This window comes from Guillardia theta, assembly GCF_000315625.1.
Source record: "Guillardia theta CCMP2712 unplaced genomic scaffold GUITHscaffold_35, whole genome shotgun sequence".
NCBI lineage: Eukaryota > Cryptophyceae > Pyrenomonadales > Geminigeraceae > Guillardia > Guillardia theta.
The window spans coordinates 1-18,884 of record NW_005434639.1 but is presented as its reverse complement, the minus strand read 5'-3'; the positions used below and the strand labels follow the sequence as shown (position 1 = coordinate 18,884).

The 18,884-nt window shown below is 46.1% G+C and overlaps 4 protein-coding genes across 4 annotated transcripts; 3 read left to right on the top strand and 1 right to left on the bottom strand.

Moving 5' to 3' along the window:
• Positions 1–2,752: 2,752 nt before the first annotated feature.
• On the bottom strand, positions 2,753–3,049 carry GUITHDRAFT_71309 (hypothetical protein; the record flags this gene model as incomplete). Its single annotated transcript, XM_005832264.1, has 1 exon — positions 2,753–3,049. The coding sequence occupies one exon, from the start codon at positions 3,047–3,049 to the stop codon at positions 2,753–2,755; it is 297 nt and encodes a 98-aa protein (XP_005832321.1).
• Positions 3,050–6,936: 3,887 nt separating this feature from the next.
• Positions 6,937–8,280, top strand: GUITHDRAFT_152690 (hypothetical protein). The gene is made up of 5 exons (XM_005832263.1): positions 6,937–7,061; positions 7,491–7,662; positions 7,864–7,924; positions 8,005–8,052; positions 8,164–8,280. The coding sequence occupies exons 2-5, from the start codon at positions 7,492–7,494 to the stop codon at positions 8,205–8,207; spliced, it is 324 nt and encodes a 107-aa protein (XP_005832320.1). The 5' UTR covers positions 6,937–7,061; position 7,491; the 3' UTR covers positions 8,208–8,280.
• An 842-nt stretch (positions 8,281–9,122) lies between these two features.
• Positions 9,123–10,765, top strand: GUITHDRAFT_152687 (hypothetical protein). Its single transcript, XM_005832262.1, is given in 3 exon segments — positions 9,123–9,379; positions 9,399–9,941; positions 10,309–10,765. The coding sequence occupies 3 exon segments, from the start codon at positions 9,191–9,193 to the stop codon at positions 10,480–10,482; spliced, it is 906 nt and encodes a 301-aa protein (XP_005832319.1). The 5' UTR covers positions 9,123–9,190; the 3' UTR covers positions 10,483–10,765.
• Positions 10,766–12,000: 1,235 nt separating this feature from the next.
• GUITHDRAFT_152684 (hypothetical protein) lies at positions 12,001–14,283 on the top strand. Its single transcript, XM_005832261.1, has 8 exons — positions 12,001–12,055; positions 12,114–12,571; positions 12,627–12,715; positions 12,761–12,814; positions 13,185–13,246; positions 13,471–13,516; positions 13,579–13,665; positions 13,869–14,283. The coding sequence occupies exons 1-3, from the start codon at positions 12,046–12,048 to the stop codon at positions 12,672–12,674; spliced, it is 516 nt and encodes a 171-aa protein (XP_005832318.1). The 5' UTR covers positions 12,001–12,045; the 3' UTR covers positions 12,675–12,715; positions 12,761–12,814; positions 13,185–13,246; positions 13,471–13,516; positions 13,579–13,665; positions 13,869–14,283.
• Positions 14,284–18,884: the final 4,601 nt, after the last annotated feature.

Below are 18,884 nucleotides of genomic sequence, written 5' to 3'. Positions count from 1 at the left end.
CATCTGCAGCATGTTCAATTCTGGAGGCCCAGGCGTCAGACCACTCACATCCTTGTGCATAGATGAGTCCAGCTGAATCCGAGCACCTCAGTGACACCTCATCACCCAAGCGACACAACTGAAACAAAAATTGACGTACAGCCCAGGAGCGAAAAGAGCCTATAGCACCAGGTTTGCGGCGAGACTGCTTCTTCTGAGTGCGAGCGCTAGAGATCGGAGGATTTGACGTCAACAACCTTTCGGGTTTAGAGTTTCGGGTTTAGGATTTCGGGTTTCGGGTTTCGGGTTTAGGGTTTCGGGTTTCGGGTTTAGGGTTTAGGGTTTAGGGTTTAGGGGCAGCATGGCTCCTCGTCAGGCAGCATGGCTCCTCGTCAGGTGTAGGGGAAGCCGCCAGGGCGCCAAGGAAGCTGCAAGCAAGAGGTTTGTATACTTCAAATAGCTTTCTAAGTATGGTTCTTCAGTATGATGAAAATGTTCGCAACCTGCTGTATCGGAGATCATGCCAATACACGCAGAGCGGACTTGTGGATGCCTCTGTCCTCGAAGCTGATCTCGTCGAGAGGGTGAAGAGCTTCGCGAAGCGTTATCCGAACAGCAGGACAGCCCAGGCTTGCAAGGCTGTGGAGGGATGCACCCCCGACGCTATCGCAGAAGCCATCCGCTCGACATGTCAGCAGGCACGACGTGAGTTTCTGCAAGAAGCGATGACTGGATGGAGTGACGCATCCAGAGAGTGGTTTATGCAGCAGATTGAAGAAGCCAAGAAGGAGAAGGTCGAGACATACACCGCCTCAGCAGGCAACGAGGTGACTTCCTTCATCTCCATGACTCTCCTGGGCATCTCCTCGGTGTATGTCAACCATGAAGAAAAGCTGAAGAAGAAATTTGAAGAGATCGGACTGATCGTAGACTCAGTGCAAGAGAGTAAAGCAATCATGTGGAAGGCTCCGTATAGACCCGAGATAGCGAGTGCTGAGGAGATCCCGGTGACTGTTTCCTTCCTCCGCAATGCACAAGCGGAGAAGCTCTGGCAGGGAAGAGAGGACTTCGCGATCGATGGTCGCAAGTTCACAGCTGTACATGTGAGCATCGTGCACGATCGATCTTTCAAGATTCGAGCCAAGAGAGGACCCTGGGGCAAAGGGGGCAGCTTGGCAGAGCTGACTCACCTGCTAACCTTGGGCGGCATGACAACGGCTGAGATAGCTGCCGTCTATCGCTATCAGCTGCTGCGCCAGTCCCTTGCAGCGGTCCAACTCCAGCCGCTGGCAGGCATGCTGGTCGCTGGGGCGCCAGGACAGCAAGTCCACAAAGGCTTAGGTCAGAAAGGCTTCATCGCTGTAGGGGCCAACGTCATCTGGAGACAGAGGGAGGTGGAGTGGATCGTCTCCTCGAGCTGCCCAGAGGCGAATGATGTGCTGGCCTGCTCGCTGAAGCCTAGCGTTGCCGTTCCGTATCCTTGTCGGATCAGTCAACCAGGGTGGTTCTCATAGTAGTTTTAGTCAAATTAAAGCGGCAAGAGAAAATTGAGCTAAAAATGTTTGCTCCGTCAATTTATGTACCTTTTTCGTTGCCAGGGGCTGCCGGGCCATCCAAGACGAGAAGGGCAATGTTGAGCAAAACCTTCCTCTATTTGATATGAATAGGCGTGTATAGTTGACTAAATAATCATGAGGAGGCTCGGGGTAGGTATTCAAATGATTTGAATCTTTCCAACGGCCTCCAGCCCGTGTTGAGGGGTAGGGGGTAGTGCAAACTTCTCGTATCAATCTAAAACACTTGTAAACGACCTCACACTTGCCCCGTCTCTTCCCTATCCCACTACTCCCAATGTACTCAGGGACTGTTTGCTCAGCTGCTGAGCGCAGTCAAGGACCATGGCCCCTCAATACTAACTCCTGAAACTGCCAGGCAAGTACTGAGATCAAACAGCTCAATTCTTGGCTGAGAATCACACCTATAGTAGGTTGAATGTGTAAGGTATGCATCTCATCGAAATTTTTCCTTGTTGTGTTGACGCCCTAGCTTCCTTTACCTGAATGCTTCGTCGGTTGAATAAGAAACATATTTCAAGAGACTTCCTGTTGCTTTGCCATGATTGCGTTTTTTGAGGCTTCTCCCAACCTATTGTAATATGGCGGTGTCATTTGTGAGGAGGTGAGGAGTTTGAGAGGCTGGGGGAAGGAGAGGGGAGGGGTTGGAAGGGAAATGGACGCCTGGGAGGCCAGGCTAGTTGATATGCCTGATCGCTGCGAGAGGAGATGCCGGAGGAGAGACCGTGTTTACTCAAGACCACTAGCGAGGAAGGCAGGAGGGCGAGGAGGACATGAGAGGAGAGGAAGGAGAAAGCTACGGGTAGAGACGGTTTACTTGACAGCACTAATGAGGAAGGGATGCTTCAGAGCCTCCAGTGCTGTAATCCTCGTGCGGGGATCGATGTTGAGGCAGCAGTTGAGGAAGTCCCAGATCCCATGTTTCTCATCCACCTCCAGCCAGTCCTTGCATCCCGCATGCGCGCCCAGGGAGCTTGACAAGGTCCGCCATGTTTGCTTGAAACCGCGGGCATAGCTGAGATGCAGTTCCAATGGTGGAATCTGAATGACATCAAGTTAGCAACCTCAGGCCTCGCGGCCAACCCATATCACCTCATCGTCATCCTCTTGATACAACAACGCCGACGACAACAATTTTACCTTAACGTCGAGGAGCTTCCACACAGCATCCATGCTCTTGATGTACATGCGCAAGCTGCTCAGACAGTCAGACAAGCGCACTTCCAAGGTACACAAAGAGCGTACCCGTAGATCTCCATCGTTGCCGTGACTATGTCGTTATACTGGAACCATTGGAACTGTGTCGTGCGGCACAGCAGGGTAAGCAGTACTACCCCAGCAGCCCACACGTCCACTGCTGTGGTCTGGCACTGCATGCCCATGAGCACTTCGGGCGCTCGGTATCCCCGAGTTCCCGCGCGTTTGACTGGACGTTCGAATTTGACCCCTGAGTTCCTCACTGTCACCGATGCGTTCGTCTTGCTGACGCCCAACATGATCCGCCTCTTCGCCATCTGCTGCGCCATCTCTAGCTTCTCCTGCTCCTTTTGATTCCGCGAGGAGCGAGAGCTGGCCGTAGAAACCTCACAGGGCAAGATGTTGCCGATGCTGCGGCCTGATGACTGCATTTGTTTCTCTGCCAGCCCAAAGTCCACAAGCAAGTACTTCTTATTCCTTCTGTCATAGAGGAAGTTATTAAAGTCACATGGTTCGGACTGTACTAACTGGTACCAAGAAATTGTACTCAAGAAGACCCTACCCCTGAAAAAGTTCTGCTTGGCTCTTCGTGATTTGAATTCGGAACACGGTCGGAAGACCCACCCCGCCCCCACATGAGGCGTGGTATGCGTGGATTTGAATCTACCACCCTCACCGCGAAACGTTTTAGAGCTCCAAGGTCAATTGAGAAAGGCAACGCTATGGGTGGACAAGAAGGACCGACTGCGGGTGGAGATGAGGGAAGATGGCGAAGAAGAGGAAGACATGGAGGAAGAGCAAGGCGAGGGCGAGGAAGAAGACGGGGCGAGCCCGTACCTGACTGAGGCTGAGGAAGCTGAATGGAGGAGGAGTAGGTGGCGACCGAAGGCCAAGGTGAGGAGAGGCAACTCTTCTGACTGAGGCTGAGGAAGCTGAATGGAGGTAGAGTAGGTGGTGACCGAAGGCCAAGGTGAGGAGAGGCAACTCTCCTGACTGAGGCTGAGGAAGCCAAGAGAAGACAGCAGAAGTAGAAAGTAGAAAGACGCCTCAGAAGCAGGGTTCGCATTGTAGGCCGTGTACTCCCAGTGCTCGAGCGCCTCTTTAGACTAGGATCAAATTGCATAAGCCCACAACGAGGCCGAGCAACATTCTAGCATTCTAATAAACTCACATAATAATAATAATAATAGGGTTTAGGGTTTAGGGTTTAGGGTTTAGGGTTTAGGGTTTAGGGTTTAGGGTTTAGGGTTTAGGGATCTGAGGCAGGATCCCTTTATCTGAGGCAGGATCCCTTTATCTGAGGCAGGATTAAGGTTTAAGGGTTTAGGGTTTAGGGTTTAGGGTTTAGGAGGATCCCTTTATCTGAGGCAGGATCCCTTTATCTGAGGCAGGATCCCTTTATCTGAGGCAGGATCCCTTTATCTGAGGCAGGATCCCTTTATCTGAGAGGATCCCTTTATCTGAGGCAGGATCCCTTTATCTGAGGCAGGATCCCTTTATCTGAGGCATGCAGATCAGCGGGGTCCCTGCGTGGTAGAGCAAGAGTCGCCAGGAACGCAGGAAGCTCGGGAAACCATCGAGAATGCTTCGAAACATGTGGCCAATATCTATTGTGAACCCTGACGAGATCGTGCAGTACCGTACCTCCAGCTACCTCAAGAGGCAGACGGAAGCTGCAACGATGCCGTCATCAGCCGAACTGATGCGGAGACTGGATGAATTCGCAAGGCAGAACCCCAAAAGCAGGACGAGCAAAGCTCTGAAAGCAAAAGAAATTTCCTTGGAAGCCTTAGCCGAAGCCATCAGTCAGACATGCAGCTTCGCTGAACCCTCGTCACTGGAGAATCCGAAAGGGCTCAGGCAGTGGGGTGACGATGTCAAGCAGTGGTACCTGTCAGAGTTCCAAGCTGACAGACAAAGGCAGATGGAGGCCAGATCATATGATGATCAGGGCACCAATGTGCAGACGATTACCATGAAGGTACTTGGGATCCCTGCATACTTTTCCAGACAGGTGGAAAACTTATGCCTCAAGCTTGAAGAGCAAGGCTTGATCGTCGATCAGACGCAAGACAGCAGGAGCCTGATCTTCAAGGCTCCCTTGAAGCCTGACCTTGTGCAGGCAGCGGAGATCCCAGCAGTGATCACATTTGTCCGCAATGAGGCGGCTGAGAAACTCTGGAAAGGAGATGGTACCTTCAAGGTGGCAGGCAGGAGGATTCTAGCAGTGAACCCAGCAGCCAACCCACCGATCTCGTTCAAGATGCGGCCAAAGAAGGAGAACATGAGCAGAGTTGGAATCCTAGCTGAGGTGGCCCAACTCCTGATGCTCAACGATTCGAGCACAGGTGACATATGTGAGATCTACAGGCAGCTATGCCTGAAGCAGGGATTAGCGATTATTGATCTGATCCCAAACGCGGGAATGACAGTGAACCTCCCCCCCAAGAGGAACCTACCGCCAAAGAAGGTGTTCGCTGCGGTAGGAATAGAAATAGTCAACCAGAACAGAGAGGTCGACTGGATCGCAACGTGCTCGAGCCTTGAAGCAGCGGACATCGTTCTTCAAGCATTCGATCGACATGGAAAGGATCGTGCAGGAGTCACTTTGGGACTGGTCTCAGAGAATGACAAAATACTGAAATGGTTCTCAGTGCAGATGGAAGCAACGGCGCTGCACAAGAATATGAAGAATGCGGTGCGACAAGAGGGCACGGCAATGGCAACGGGAGCAGAGATGCTGTACTCGGTACAAATCTCCTCTCCTGTGCCGTCAGGGAAGTTCTCCCGAAATGAGATCGAAAAAATCTGTGCAAGTGACGAAACGGGCAGAGCAAAAGTCATCCGAAACATTCGGAGGGCTGTCGCTTGCTTTGATCCACAGGTGGAAAAAGATCTCCAACGGATCCACCTCCAATGCGATCCAGAAACAGGGATCTGGGATGGGTCTGGTATCATTCTCCGGCTACGCAGTGAAAGTAGTGCAAGAAAGATGATGGCTGAATTCCCCACACAGCTCCTCTGCTGGCAAGGCACAGTTGAAATCCAAACGACAGCGAGCAGTCTGAACCTCCAAGTGTCGCCTCAGGCAACTCGCGATCAGTCTAACCCTGAGGCCAGGTCACAAACGACGGGGACCAGAGCAGAGGGAACTGTGTGGAAAGAGATCGAGCTCAGTTCAATTATCAACGAGACCAACCTCCCAGATGCGGGAACGGACGTGGTCGTCGAAGAACTTAAGGAAACTATTGCTGACGTAACTAGGAGCGAGCTGCAACAGCAAGGGCAGCTTCAACTCCATCTTGATGACGCGGTGCAAGAGATGGCTCCGGAGAGCCCAGGAAATGCATCCTTCCCCACGCTACAAGAGTGGGCTGATAAGGGTGCCAACGCGGCAGAGAATGCCGTGAGCAAGCAACTGCGCGAACGAGTCAGGATGATTGCAGGCAAGCATACGTGGAAGGTAGCGAAACGCAAGAGCAGCGCTTTCGCACCAAATGAGGAGAAGCCCTTGAAAACTGACCTTCTCTTCATTGCTTTGAATAAATTCCTGGAGGAAACGGCGCTCTCCCTCGTAGGAATGCTGGGAGATAGAAACGAATTGAAATTTGTTTTGAGCAGTGAGCTACAGATGAAAGACGCTCGAATGGAAGATGTACCCGAGGCTGGGAGCATGGCGGCAGAATCGGAAGAGATGTCGCTTGACTCCTTCCCAGCAGCGCAAGCCTAATGGAAGCAGGAGGAGGAGGAGGAGTTGAGGGCAGGTGGGACAGTGGGCACCAGGGCGTGGTGGAATCAAGCAGAAAGAGACAAGAAGGTGAGAAAAACAATGACAAGAAAAAAACAGAAAAAAACAGAAAAATACAAACATTCGACTTGATAGGGGAGATCCCCTGGAGTCTACGGGAAAACAATAGAGAGTACGGAGCAGCGGCGCTGCTCAACTCAGGAGAAGATGGATTTCTCTCTGAGGACGTTATGGAGGCATTAATCGTTGAGGTAAACCGAAATTTAGAACCAGCGGAAGACAGATTTCAAATAGCATGGCTCCAAGGCACGAGGTATGCCAGCGAGCAAACTAGAAACCAATTTGGGCTGCAGAGAGGGACCATTGTTCTCCCGAGAATAGTAGCGGGTTTGAGAGATCAGGAGGGAAGGACACGGAGAGCAAAACGACTGCTAGCCGGGGCAGCTCAACCATTCTTATTCCCTTGCGTAGAGAACGGCAATCATTGGATCCTAATCGTGGCAGATGTTGACACAAAAAGAATACACATCGTCGACTCGCTTAGCACGGCCCTTGAGAGAGACCTAGGGACAGTCAGAAGCCAAAGGGAGGCACAGTTTCAATTGGGGGGCGCACAACGAATGGACCTAGCAACACTCATGGCGACGATTATCACCGAGGCAATTAGCGATCAACAAGAACACTGTGACGACACGACATGGAGGGCATGTGTGTCAACTGGGCTGCAACAAACAGACGGCTACAATTGTGGAATTTTCCTGCTGATCGCAAAGACACGAAGGAAAACACAACAACAAGATATCTTCAACAAGATATCTTCAACACAGGGAGGCAACAAGGCGTCCCCCCCCATCAGCAAGACATCTGCTGCTGGATGGGCTCTGGGGGGGGGGTATGGAACATGTGCACAACATGTGCACATGCGAGAAACAACCCAATGCACAGCACGCGCAAGATACAGGTTACAAGGAATGGCAAGCTGCAGAGCTCACCATGGAACGTATACCTAACCGGATGGAAAGGCGAGAAGACGGCCAAGAACGCGCAGGCGATCTACAGGCGACCCAGGCATCTGAAGATGCACGGCTACAGGAGAGATTGGAAGACGAGCAGGAGCAAGGAGGACAAGGATCAACGAAGCTCATAGCCGCGACGGTCCTGCAACTACAAGACAGGTCAGCACAGGTAGACATCCTGACGTCCTCCCCTCCCCCACCTCCTGCTTCATGCCCCGTCTCTCCACTCCAGCCACCTCCTCCGCCACAAGCAATGCACACAGCGCCAATCTCGAAGAACGACAAGGAGACAAGGGGAGAGGAGGAGCTACCAGGCCCAACAAAGATGCAAGATGGGAACTCGTCTCACCTTCAATGGGCAACGGGGGCGGAGGAGCAAATCCTACCAGCAGGCAGCAAACCACCCACGACCACCACCGACAGGTCAGTGCAATCAGCATGGGTGGAAACGCACAGGAAGGACAACGCCCCTGGCAACATCATTTCTCACAATGTCAATGGATGCAGTCAATTTGTGCTGAAACACATCCTAGGATACCTGATTGAAACATATCAACCAACAGTCGTGCTACTTCAAGAAGTTTTGGTCGGGGGAAAACGAAAGGAGGCAGATCTCCGAATGATGATCAAGAAAGAATGGGGATGCTACCGAGTGTTCATGACGAAAGGTGCAGGGGAGGGGAGAAAGGGTAAGAGTGATCTTCGCCTTGTGACGCTAGTACATGCGGACCTTCTCCCTCGTCCCTCCCCCCTGCTCTGCCGCCGCGCTGACATGTTGGAAGAGCAGAATCTCCAAAAAAGAATACAACTTTTACAGATCGGAAAAAAAGAACCGATAGGGATCTGTAACACCCACTTTCCTACTGCAGCGCAAGGGGAGGATCAAGACGAGATGTGGGCAACGCTGAGCCAGATGCTCAAGACGGAGCCAAGTGTCAAGCTCACCATCATAGGAGGCGACTTCAATGCATCTCGACAACATCCAGAGATCCTCATGAGAGTCGGATACGGGAGCAAATCGAGTGTGCACCGTGCAGATGAGAGAATGGAACAAGGCTTAAACGAACTTGGACGATCCCAGATGGTCACTTGCGAGAAGATGAGCAGAAGCAGCACTCTCCACATGGTACAAGCAGGGTCATCACCAAGCAAAACTGGATCATGTCTTTGCATTACACCATCCATCTCGCACAGTAAGCTTAATATCGCAGACCGCAGAGGATTGCATCATAGGAGCCGCAGTCGACCACAGAGCACTTGTAGTGAATGTGAGATCTCTCGATGCTGAGGGTAAGCAAGCCATCCCAAAGATTGAAATCCTCCCGCAAAGGAGGGATCGAGAAGCAACCCCTCGACGAAAGAAAAGGGTGGTCGAGATGGACAAGCTATCGGGAAGACTAGGCGTGGAATGGGCAATAGCACTTGATGAGAAGATAAAAGCGGCACAAGCTCTACATCAAGATTGCGACATTCTCGAATTGATAACAACAGCCCTCCCCATCAAGGAAATTCCGCTACGAGGCTCCAGCGGGAAAAGACATGCATCCAAAATTCAAATGGATCTGAAGCGCAAAATCAAGCAACTTCACAAGGACTTAAGAAACGCTTCAGAAATTCCAGACTTTATTGATCGCGCACACAAGGAGTCGAGCTTACATGCAGAAATAAGAGAGAATATGACCAAATTCAAGGAGATCTGCGCAGCACAAGACCAAGAGATATTCCTGAAAATATGCGAAGAACGAAGAAGACGCTTGGGCACGATAGGGAGTAAAGAGTCTCAAAATGCAATGGGCAAGAAGTCAGACTTTAAGCCCAAAGCCCCAATGCTGAGTCAACTGCCAGAGAAGTGCCACCCAAACAACGTCATGGAGAGATCTCCAGCCAGCGCTGCAACAGCCGGAGACAGCATATCTTCAAGAACTGAACCCGTTAATCGAGACATTCCTCCAGAGCAACTCCAAAGAATCAAGCAAAACTTTTTGGAGTGCAAGACATCAAACCATGCTGCACGTCGAGGTTCTCGGGGCGAGGAACCTGGCAACACTGACACAAAAGCTGTTCATAACGCTGGCGCCTGCACACGCAATCGTACCCATCATCCGAGGACTGATCACACAGCCAGGAGGGTGGCGCCTGGAAGGATACAAAAACATCGAGCAATTCCTCCCCATGAGATTGGCAAGAGATCTAGAAGATGAAACCCACACGGCAACCTTCTTTGCAGTCAACGGATGTACCATGAACGGAACCTGTGCAAGAGCTGAATGTCAAACAAAAGGACGACTGATTCCGTTATATGACAAAAGCCAGAAAAACGAAGAAGCATCAATCCTCTTCTTCTGCAAAAGCTGTCAATCACTGACTTCCGTCAAACCACCGGACTTCGAACCCCCAGAGCAAATCAATCAACACCCGACCAGGGATGTAGAGATAGCTTACCCGCTGGAGCCAGGCGAGATCCAAGTATGGATTCAAAAACTGGCCAACCGGAAAGCAGCAGGCATGGATTTGATTTCAAACGAGATTCTGAAAGCTCTGCCTGACAGTGCAAAGGAGGAAATAGGCAAGACAATCAGCCGAGCCTTGATCGGAGACAAGCAAACACTAAAGATGCTCGCGAGAGTTAGGCTCCTCCCAAAAAATGAGATATGTCACGTCTTGGAGAATCAAAGACCTATATGCGTCCTCTCCTCGATAACGAGGATCTTCCAGGCAGTCATAGCGCACAGACTGGCAAAAGCTGCTGAAAAACATAAGCTACTCACTAACAACCAGGAAGGTTTCAGACCAGAGGGAGGAACGATCAGGCAGGGTCATCGTCTACTCAACATCATCGAGGAGGCTCAGAGTAATCAACACGACCTCATCCTGCTGTACCTCGACTTTGCAAACTTCTTTAACAATGTGGCAGTCGAATCCATTGCAAAAATCATGGAAGTATATGGCTTTCACCAGTGTGATGTAGACGTCGCAATCAGTTGTAGCCAAGGGATAGCGCTGCAAATTCAGACAGAGAGGTTCGAAACAGCAGCCATCCCACTTCTCAGAGGATTACCCCAAGGCAGCCCCGCAAGTCCGCCAAAAACAAATCTTCTGCTAAGCATCTTGTCCAAACAGCTCGATCAAAAACAAGACGAGATTGCAACTCAACACCCTAATAATCTGTCATTTGCAGACGACCTTGTCCTGATAGCACATTCAGTGAGAGAGATGAAAACGCTTGTCCAAGTGGTAGAGCGATTCTGTCGATGGAGTGGATTAGAACTGAACACGAAGAAATCTGAAATCACCAGCTTTGATTATCGGCTAAGAAGGGAGATCCCAGGAACACAGACCATCAAGTTCTTCGACAAGGAGTTTGTGAACCTACCACCGACAAAATGGTTCAAATATCTAGGGATCCGGATCAGCTTGTGGAGACCAGGAGGAAGAGGCAACAAGGCGCACACCTGCCCCTTCACGTGGGGAGAGAAAGAACACATCTTGGAGAAGACAAAAGAACTGACAAAGCTGATTGAATCATCTGCTTACTCGGCAGCCCAAAAATATTACCTGGTGAAGGTAGGCATCGTCAATATATTTAGATACTCGGCGGTACTGGTGAGCTGGTCTTGGTCAGACTTACAAACCTTAGATACCCTCTGGACCAGAGCATTCAAAAGAGCTATGGGATTGAGCAAGAGTACAAGCAACGCTATCTTTCACCTACCTTGGGACAAAGGAGGCCTCCAACTCCCCCATCCAGCACCCATCTTGGGAAGGGCGGCGATTCGGTATCTAGAGAAAGAAACGAATAAGAAATGCAGGGTGGATGATGATATCAAAAGCAGTCTGATCCACAAACTAACATCATGGTGCAACCAATGGGGGTGTCAAACAATAAACCAGCTACAACGAGAAATCAGATCGGGCAGACTCAACGAGATCGAAGAGATAAGAGGACCGGGGAGACTCGCAATCTGGATAGCGGAAAAAATGCAGACCACCATCAGTTGGGAAATGATTGAAAGCAAGATGAAACCGGGGACAATAGCCATCTTACATGACCTGGAGGACAAGATGATCTCAGAAGAAAACTCCCTGCTGTCCGGAGAAAACTCCCTACCTACATCTCCTGCTCGGCAAGGCTGGGAGAGTTTTGCAAAGGCATGGAGACTACTGCCCCAAGTAGGCTTCCACTCCATGACAAGTGTCTTACCCGTCCCAGATACCGAGGGCATCTCCCTGCACCTGCCCATCCGACTCTGGCCATTCCCAAAGCAAAGGGAACAAGCAGAAGAAATCCTTGCACAATATCTGCAAGCGAATGTCATCTGGGCAAAACTCGGACTTGAGCAGGCAGGAACAGGGAAGAGAAGAAGGCCAGCCAGGGAGGAGGGGAAGCCTCTAAACAAGAGAAGGAAAGGAAAAAGGGAGGCTAGCCCACATGAACTTCAGCCACACAAGAAACTAGCCAGACCGGACCAAGGGAGAGAGGAAACGAATACGAAGGCTTGTACCCGGGTAATTTTGAGGCGGTGGCTCCAACATGACCCCACCTGTTATGATGAAGGAGGGAATCAGCAAGAAAGATTCTGTTACACTACAAGCAATTACCTTTCAAAGTTCAAGGGAACATAGCCATCTTTGAGCGATCTCAAATTGAAGAAAGCAAGACCGTGGATCCACCAATAGAATGGTTGGAAGCGTCACTGGACTCGGCTCCCTTCACATCTGCAACAAGGGAAGAGGACGGTAATAACCGAAGAGACTGCAATCAAAGCATCCATCTGCTGCTGGAAATAGTTAATGCATTGGACGACGGCGAAACAGAAGCTACAGCATGGTGGCAACAACTCGAGGAGGTAGTATCAGAGGTTCGCCAAGAAACAACACAACCATTGGCATACGAGTTTTTACAACATCTAGCAGAGATTACAGCATGCGACATCAGTACATTTCGTAACTGGCCTACCCTACACACACATCCCCAGGCTCTGGACAAGAAGAGAGCAAGGGAACTGCACAGAGTGGTGGTTTGGATGGACAAACAAGAGAGATTTCGTGAACAAATCCTGGATACAATACATGTCATTCTGATAGGATGGAAGAATAACATTGATGAGATACCAGAAGGTTTTGAAATTATCAGCCGGGTCCCGAAAGGCGCTCAAATAGCTTATGCAGCAAACTTCTGGCAAACAGGGAATAGGTGTTTGATGAAGACTGCAGAGGAGTTATGGATACTAGTTAGGCACACACTCCCAACATACTTACGAGTCCAGCTTCAGGACAACATCCTCCCAACGTATGAGGAGCTGTGTAACAGACGAAGGGATCAGATCCAGCCGTGCAGCGATCATCAAGGCGGAAGGCATTTCACAGCAGCTATTGAAGGAGACATCATGCAGGGCAGAAAAAACAGATCCATGCGAGTAGGATATGTTCTCCAACAAAAAGAGATGACGTCAGGAGGAGGGATGAAAATCAATGGGAAGTGCAGCATCATCCGAGCGAACACAATCGCAATCGGTTTACTTCTGCAACATGTCCTTGAGGAAGGAATACAGATCAAAAGGGGAAATCAAGTCACAATAATGTACCAGTCCACACGTTTCCACCGCTTTATGACAAATACGTTGCGAATGGATACCATGCGATACGAAGACGAACTGCTGGAGGACTTACATGATCGGTTACTCACTTGCATGAGGAAACTCGAAGGGAGGGGAATCAGGATCCGACTCCAACTAGCAAAAGAATCTCATAGAAACATTCAAGAGGCAAAGGAAATGGCCAAGCAAGCAAAACAAACATTTGCCTCGGGATGGGAGAAAGCAATCTACGATAGTCCAATGGAATTCATCATTGCAGGAGAAGAAAATCCTACATCAGGATTCGATCGCTTGAAGAAATGGGACTACATTATCAGACAACAGACAATGGTGGCAAGGATTCGAGCGGGAGACCTCACCTTGACAGAGAAATTCATGCTCGAAATGCATGTGGGAAGAGATTTACTAGGGAGAGGGTTCAAACAATGCGAAGGGTCAGTTACGCGAACAGCTATCCAAGCGATCACCTTCTCAGCACCGACGAGGAAGAAGCTCTTTCAATGGGGGAAGACTAACTCACCATGTTGTCCTCACTGTCCAGACCGAGAAGAAACCTGGGGTCATGTTCAGCTAGCGTGCAAGCAGTTTCAAGATATGATTCAAAAAGCACACAATGAAGTCACGAAGAAGATCAAGGTAAGACTGCAGCAGAGTTGGAGGAAACAAAGGGTACAGGTCAATTCATGGTGGGACACTCCAATACGCATCGTGATGGAAGCGATGGGGACTTCAATGCACCGAGAAGGGCACTGGATACCTGACGGTTGCTGCTACTTTGCAAGCATCAAACGCATTGTCCTCATCGAATTTGCAAGGACATTGGAATATGACGGAGTCGAACAAACAAGCCTGGAATGCCTGAAGAAGAAATTTCAGGAAAAGGAAGAGAAATATGCCCCCCTACGAGCAGAAATCACAGTTTTGCTACCTGACCATGAAGTTGAACAAGCAACATTCATAGCAGGAGTGAAAGGATCGATCATGGAAAGGGAATGGCATGAGAATTTCAGGGTGCTAAGGGTGGAAGACACGGAATGGGAAGGCATCAAGACAGCAGCAATCAAGCAACTGCTGGAGGTGCAACACATGCTATGGACGGCAAGAAGGGGAAGCGAGTCGACCTAGTCCGATGGGGGGCAGGCGCGGCTCATGGGCAAGCCACCTATGGAGCACAGGCAGGGAAGGAAAACAAGCCTAGCACCAAGGAGACAGGCGCAGCTCAGGGTCATGGAGGGAAGAGGTGGGCGACTGGGGGGGGAAGGGGAATGAATGATGGGGCTCTCTGTCACTCCGTTGGGCTTATGGTCTTGATGTGTTTTGATTGAAATTTTTTTGTTTTTTGTGATTTTCAGTGTGAAGTTTTGTGTTTTTTCACATGTGATGTGTGAAATTCAAGAAAAATAAAATATTTTCTTATCATTCTCATGCGAAAAATTTTTTCGCATTGTCTCTGTGTGTATCTTATGCGTACCCTCCCAAAAATACGCATGAGAATTTATTTTATATAGGACTACCACCCCTACCCCCTAAAAGACCTAATAGTCGAGTGGCCAATATGCCATCGTTACGGCGATAAGCGCGCGGGTTCGATTCCCGCAAGAAAAAAACGAAAAATGGCCATCTCCTGAGGCGGGCACGCACTCATAACTTAGAAAAATTCTTAACTCTTCCTGTGGCCTTCTTTACTTCTTGAGCCCTCTTTATTTGTGAGGGTGAAAGCTCTTTTATTGTTATAGGGGTCTTACTGTTAATTCTTTTTGTCGGTCGGTATATGTCACCTTTCTTATCATATCCTACCTCTCCTCTCTGATTCCTCCATTTCTCATTAAACCATCTTTTAAGGTTACTTTTTTTCTTATCACCTGTGTAAGAATTATTATTCTTATGTTTCTTAAAATACTCTCTTTTATATTCTTTTACAATAAGACCACTCCTATATGCTGAGGGCTTATATTTGTCTGTTATTTTCTTTTTAATCTTTTCATATAATTCTTTATCTCTAGGTTCAGACATTTTAATATCTCAAAATATATTAAATGGTATATTTACTTTTAGAAGAAGATAAAATTTCATATTATGTCATAAGACCCGACTTAATGGATACCTTCCTTATTTTTAAACCTAGACCATTCAGATTTGAGCTTTTTTGAAAGTTCTTTGTTTTTTTCTTCCCAATCTTCATATTTGGTTATAGCCTCTCTTATCTCTTCCTTGTCATATCCTCCTAAATCATTATTATTAATTTTATAGTCTTTGAAAAATATAACACTAAACCACGGTTTATTATCCTTCACAGATATATTATATATAACACCATTAAAATATTTGTTTCCATATTTAACCCTTACTAGGGTATCGGTTGATATTTGCTTTGCCTTACGCGACTTATTGCGTTCTGGTGGTACATAATTTATATCTTCATTTTCTTTATCAAACTCTTTCAATACATCGCGTAGAGTTTTTAAGTCATTTGACTTATACCATTCATTACCATAAGCTGATGATGTTAGTTCTTTCATCCTTCGCTTAGTTTTCAACTCGAAACGTTCCTGAGGCGCTCCCTCCTGATTTGTTCCTTTTACATACTGATACCAAACCCTAAGATGTAATACCCTAAAGTCTCCATCATAATATTTTTCATAGTCTGATAACCTCCTTATGATTTCAGAAGAACCAACGGAAGATATACCAAGTTTTATAAGGTTACCTTTTCCATTTATTGTTTTAGGGGTTCTTATAATATAGAAGGCGCTAGTGTTTAAGTATTCATTATATTTTATTTTGAACTCATCCCATAACATGCCTTCGTCATTTTTAGAATTAAAAACGACCTCTCCGTTTTTGCTGCCTCTCGGGTTGCTCATTTATTTTGCTCTGTTTTAATAAAATGAACTTTAATAAATACAGAATAGACCCAATATATATAGAGAAAAAAAAGCAGATGTCGAGAGAATATTATAGAAATAAGATAATTAAACAAAATGCTGAGATATCAAAAGAATTTAATATAACAAATGAAAAGACCACGCTTTATTTTACTATGGAAGATAATATAAAATGTAATAATTTTTGGGAAGAATTCAATAGGAAGGCCAGAGAGGAGCTTAAAAAATTAAATATGAGTGATTAATAAAATATGAGCTATGATAATTTAAATTGGGTTGCTGGTCGTGGTTATCAATTATCACAGCAAGAGTTATTAAATACATCTAATGATTTAGGTGCTAAGATAGGTGCCCAAAAGGCAGAGATAATAGCTTATGTTGATAATGAGCTTTTGAATTATTACAATAAAGGAGAGATAGATTTTTCAGTATATACAAAACAAGAAACAGATGATAAATTTATAGATACAACAGAACTAAGCGCTGAGCTAGATAACTATTATGATAAATCAGAAATAGATGTAAAATTACAAAATATCGACTATGAAACATTAATAAATTTACCTGATTTAGTGACTTCATACACGCAGCTTACAGACCTTCCGGATTTAGTAAGCTCCTATACTCAGCTTACAGACCTTCCGGATTTAGTGACCTCATACACTCGACTTACAGACCTTCCGGACTTGGTGAGCTCATACACTCAGCTTACAGACCTTCCGGACTTAGTGAGCTCATATACTCAGCTTACAGACCTTCCAAATATAATCGACGCATACACAAAACAAGAAGTAAATAATACTTCAAACATATTATACAATTATATATATACTGAATCAAACATATTATACAATTATATATATACTGAATCAAACATATTATATGAGCATACACTTAATGAATCAAACATATTATATGAGCATACACTTAATGAATCAAATATATTATACAATCATTTAAAAACTGATTCAAACCTATTAAACAATCGCATATATTCTGAGTCTAATATATTATATAATGTTATCAACAATGAAATAAAAAACTCAGTGAATACAAATAATTTAACAGTCAATAATTCTTTAACGTTCTCGGATAAGTTAGCTTTGAATAACAATAATTTCAATATAACATATCCTCTTTCATTGTCACCAGTCAAAGGAGATGTTTTTATTGGTCCTACAAGTTTATCAATAAAGAACCTATTGAATACATCTTATAACAACATTGAATTTACAGGAACTGTTGAAGATACGTATAAACTTAACATATCAACGTACAGACTTAATTTTCAGAGCAATAAAAATTTAATAGTAAATGACCTTTTATTTTCTCAGTACATAAACCTTTCTTTTTGGTGGAGATTTGACAACACGAACGAGGCAAGAAACAACGGAACACAAGAATATAGGCTTTTTCAAATCAAATATGAAAATAAGAATGGCAACGATGGTTTTTATGATGGGACTGAATTTTACTGGATTATTTCAGATGATGATTCCTTGCCTGATAAATTTTTGGGGCTGCGGGTCAAGATTGTATATATTAATAATTTACATCAAAGGGTTGAGAATTTGAGGTCTGTTATCATTAACAATAATTTTGCGAATGATAAAACATTGTTTTACGATTGGAATCATTACGCTTTCAGCATATCCAAAGATATATTTAAGGTGTATCTGAATGGTGTTTTGGTGGCTATGGATATCACGCCACCGACGGCGAATTGGTATCAATTACATCCAATTGTAATTTATAATTATAACATTAGAAACTACATCCTAAAAGATGGCAGATACTCAGCTAATAGGGGGATATGTAATATTGTAATGAATGCTACAAACTGGTGTACGGATCTGAGGATGAAGGCTTCTAAAATAAACAATGGAGATGTTGACAATGTAAAAAACGAAGATAACTGGAGGGCTTCACTTAGACCATTTGATATGTGATAATATTTTATATGGTGGTTCTTTTATTACTGTAAATAATCAAACAGTGAGCACACAACAAAGCCTTTCAACAAATAACAATATAAGACGAAGCTTAACCATCAACAATGAGCCGGCTAAGACAGACATTAAAGATTTGTTTGATTCAGCAGATAGACAGGGAATATTTAAAATATATTATGATGAAGCACAACAAAGATATATTTCTACAATTGAAACATTTCAGCTAAATTTTAAGAATACAAGAACAGGAAATGTGACAATAACTTTAAATAATTATAATAGTCAAGATATAACACTACCCGATGGTATCAAAGGTGATAAAGGGGATAAAGGAGATACTGGAAGCACTGGAAGTCAAGGACCAAAGGGAGATAAAGGAGACAGTGGAACTAATGGAACTAATGGAACAAATGGAAAAAATGCGGGTCAAATAATTTTCAAAAACTATGATGGAACCATTGAACTTGCTAAAATAGGTGATTCTAATGTTTCTACAGCTTCTATAAATGTTCCAAGAGGAACAAACGCAGGAGAATTAAAATTCTATAATGTTGATGGTACAGAATTGTTAGGAAAAATAGGAGATGCTAATGTTTCATCAGCATCTATAAATTTACCAGCGGCAGGACCTAAAGGAGACAATGGAACAAATGGAATAAATGCTGGAGAGCTCAAATTTTATAATTCTAATGGAACAACTTTGTTGGGTAAAAATTTAGGGTTTAGGGTTTAGTGGATCCCTTTATCTGAGGCAGGATCCCTTTATCTGAGGCAGGATCCCTTTATCTGAGGCAGGATCCCTTTATCTGAGGCAGGATCCCTTTATCTGAGGCAGGATCCCTTTATCTGAGGCAGGATCCCTTTATCTGAGGCAGGATCCCTTTATCTGAGGCAGGATCCCTTTATCTGAGGCAGGATCCCTTTATCTGAGGCAGG